Consider the following 3,379-nt stretch of genomic DNA (forward strand, 5'->3'; position numbering starts at 1 on the left):
GGTCCAATTTAGCAGAGTATTAAGCCCCTTATTTCAGACCTGCAGCGTCTGAAATGTGGTTAAAAGCTCATCCATCATGACATTTTCCTCCTCTCTCCAAAGACCTCCTTTGTCTTCTCGGTCCCTGCCTGCACACAGGCAGCTCTCACAGTCCTGGCAGCACTTGCGCTTGGAAACCGGCCACCGAACTGAAACCGGGCCCTAACTTTGATTCCTTACAAATACTGCAGATTTACAGAATCCTAGAATATCACAGCTGGAAAGAGTAATTTAGAGATCATCCAATCCAACCGTCTCATTTTGAACAGTTATTACCCCAAGGAGGGCAATAACTTGCCCAAGGTCACTCAGCTGGTACAGAGTAGACAGACCTTGGTACTCGAACTCAAGGCTTCTAACTCCAAGCACAGAGCTCTTTTCACTCTATCCCTGGCCACCAAGTAAGAGGACCTAGCTGTCGTTTTAAGCGCTCCGAGGGACTTTGGGCCAGGTGTCCACACCGACAGCGCAAAGGACTGACGTCTGCTGCTCGGTCAGTGCCTCAGCACACCTGCAAGCCCCAGACGTGATGAAGCGCCCGAGGCAAGGCAATCACTATTTATTACGCGCCCCCTGAATGCCGCACCTGTGCCAGGCACGGGGTGGGGAGAAGAGAGAGGGAGACCCGGCCTTTGCCCCATTTACCTCCATGCAGCGGCAGGGGAGCCAAGACCTGGCCCCTGACCTCCACCTTGGGGGAGTCGAGGCCGTAGCGGCCGCGGTCGATGCGGAAGGTCCAGGGGCCGCCCCGACCGGGCTCATGCACGGTCACGTTGATGAGCGCCGTGTAGTACTCCTGGCTCGCGATGTCCGCCCCGGCCGCGCACAGGCACCAGTGCAGCGCGGCCAGGAGGACCAGGCCAGGCCGCCGGGCCCCCCTCCAGCGGCCGGCCATGCTCCGAGGGCTTGGGAAGGGGCCGGGGACGAGGCCCGGGGTCGGGCCGGGATGGAGGAACCGCGCGGAGAGGCCGCGCTGCGGGCAGGCCGGGGCGAGTCCGCGCGGCCCGCGGGGCCCGGAAGCGGCTCGGAGCCTCGGTCGGCGGGCCGGGCAGAGCCGGTCAGGGCAGGCGGCAGCAGCGGGCGGGCGGCCGCTTCTCAGCGCGGCTGCTGCCGGCCCATTCCCCCGCCCCGTCGGTCAGGGTAGGGAGGGCGCGCCGGGCCGGCCCGCTTCCCCCGCAACACCCAGGGCACGGATCGGCGACAGGTCCATGGAACCCAGGCGGGCGACGAATCCGCGGGGCCGCAGCGGCGGCGGCTCCTCCCTCCGCGCCCCGCCTCACTCAGTGCCTCTGCCTCTGGGCGGCGCGGCTCGGCGGCCACTCTGGCTGCTCGGGGCAGACGGCTCAGCTCCGGCCCCGGGCCAGCGGCTCCGCCTCGGACGGGAAGGCGGGACCGGCCTGGCAGGAGCGCCGAGGGGCGGGGAAGGGCGGGGTGCTTCTGGGGGCGGGGCGGCAGCGCCTCCCTTCTGGATTCTCGGGAGGAAAGCGAGGGCGGGGGTGAGTGAGGAGCTGGGACTGAGGCGCGGCCTGCGCAGCTGACCCTGCGACTAAAGCGCCTCGAGGACCGGCCCGAGGCCGCTCCCGAAGGGAAGCAGGGAGAGCAGGGCCGAGGCGGGGGGTGGAGCGCGAGTCGCCCGGCTGGCTCCAGACGAGCCTCCACGCCCCCCAGGCCCGACAGCTGGCGCGCAGGCGCAGTGGCCTAGAACTGCCCTTACCTAAAGCCACGAGGAATCGTGTGAAAGGAGCGGTCCTTGGGGGCGTCGGAGAAAAGCGCCCTAACTTAGAGCCACCGCCTGCTCGTGTACCAGGTTGCCCCGGGAACTGACGCGAGGGAAGAGAAGGGGCGAAGAGGTTAGGATATGAAGTGGCAGGCGAAGAGGATGAGCAGCTCTCACTATAAAGTAATATAATGGATATCGGGTTTGAATCCTGAGGACCAGTGTTCAAGGTCATGTTCAGCTGCTTGCTAGTTTTAACCTTGGCCAAGTGGCTGAGTCTCTCGACTTTAGTTTACCTATTTGTAAAATGAGGACATTGATATAGAAGTGATGGGGAGGGTGATTTCCAACTATAAATTTTGTGGTTCTTCCGGTGTGGAGTGGCCCCTCACTACCTACCAACTCTAGTTAGGGAAACGCTCCACTCTCACCACCGACCCCCCTCCCCCCCGTTTGGATTTGATGGATTTCGTGCCTTGCACTCCACACAGGCATTCTGCCAACCCAGCTTGTCCCATTCAAATAAAAAAAAAAAAATGTGTTCAACCAAAAATGGCTTATTCTACTTTTCCACGGCCGTTGCCAGTGTTGGTGACCAGATACAGTAAGTGTTAGTTGAGCTGCGTTGAAACATTTGCTGTTAATGATAATGTTGACTGGAGATTAAACAAATCAGGGATAGGGAAGTCTGTTCAATTTCCCTCAAAAGATTTGGGGGTTTTAATCCCAAAGCTCAGTGGAATTCTCAATAACCTTGCTCTCAAATAAGCTAAAGAGTCAGTGGGCAAAACTTTATGTTGCTTACAGTACCAGCCACTGTGCTAAAAGCTGGGGAATACAAAAAAACACCCCAGAAACAATCTTGACCTTCAAGTTCCCATTTTAGTGGAGGAGATAACATATAAATAACTAGGTACATTCAAAGTACATTGATAGAGAGCAGATGGAATGTAATCTGAGAGGAGATGGTATTAGCAGCTAGGGACACCTGAAAAGGTCTGCAGAAGGTGGGAGTTGAGCTGAGTCTTGAAGGAAGTTGGGGAAACTAGGAGTCTGGTAGGAAGGGAAAACATTTCAGACACGAAGACTCCAAAGAACTGGGAGATAGAATGTTCTTTTCAAAGAACAGCAAATAGGTGATTGCAGATGGATGATAGCAGTTATGGAGGAGAGTGAAGCATAAGAAGATTGGAAAGGTTGAAAAAGACCATTTAGGGCTTTAAATACCACAGAAGTTTAGATTTAATCATGGAAAAAACAGGGGGCCACTGGAGTTCACTGAAGGGGAATGGTGCTGGTGGTGACATGTTAGGGAGGTAATTGTGCTGCCATTCTCTGTTCTCATAAGACCCTTTCTACAATACTGTGTTCAATTTTTGGTGCCATGTTTTAAGAGGAGTCTTGACCAACTGGAGCCTCATATATAGGACAGGAAGCAGGATTCACACTTCTATCCTGACTCTTTCTTTTTTCTCTTTCCCCCAATTTTTAGTATTTTGTTTTTCCCCAGTTACGTGTAATGGCAATTTTTTTAATATTCATTTTTAAAACTTTGAATTCCAAATTCCCTCCCTTACTCCTCCCCCCCCATTGAGAAGGCAAGCAATTCTATATAGGTTATAC

The 3,379-nt window shown here is 55.6% G+C and overlaps 1 protein-coding gene across 5 annotated transcripts in view; it reads right to left on the bottom strand.

The window, feature by feature from the left end:
• Positions 1-1,014, bottom strand: part of RNF130 (ring finger protein 130) — a 124,294-nt gene extending 123,280 nt beyond the window's left edge. For 3 of the 5 annotated variants that reach the window (XM_027867309.1, XM_027867310.1, XM_027867311.1), the window contains exon 1: positions 685-1,014. In XM_027867309.1, coding sequence (XP_027723110.1) covers positions 685-934 — 250 coding nt within the window. In that variant the 5' untranslated portion in view covers positions 935-1,014. The remainder of the gene's footprint in view (positions 1-684) is intronic. The other 2 variants (XM_027867312.1, XM_027867308.1) reach the window with 1 other exon arrangement.
• Between the last annotated feature and the right edge of the window lie 2,365 nt (positions 1,015-3,379).

The sequence above is a fragment of the Vombatus ursinus genome, unplaced genomic scaffold (genome assembly GCF_900497805.2).
Source record: "Vombatus ursinus unplaced genomic scaffold, bare-nosed wombat genome assembly UNPS02014785.1, whole genome shotgun sequence".
NCBI classification, from domain to species: Eukaryota; Metazoa; Chordata; class Mammalia; order Diprotodontia; family Vombatidae; genus Vombatus; species Vombatus ursinus.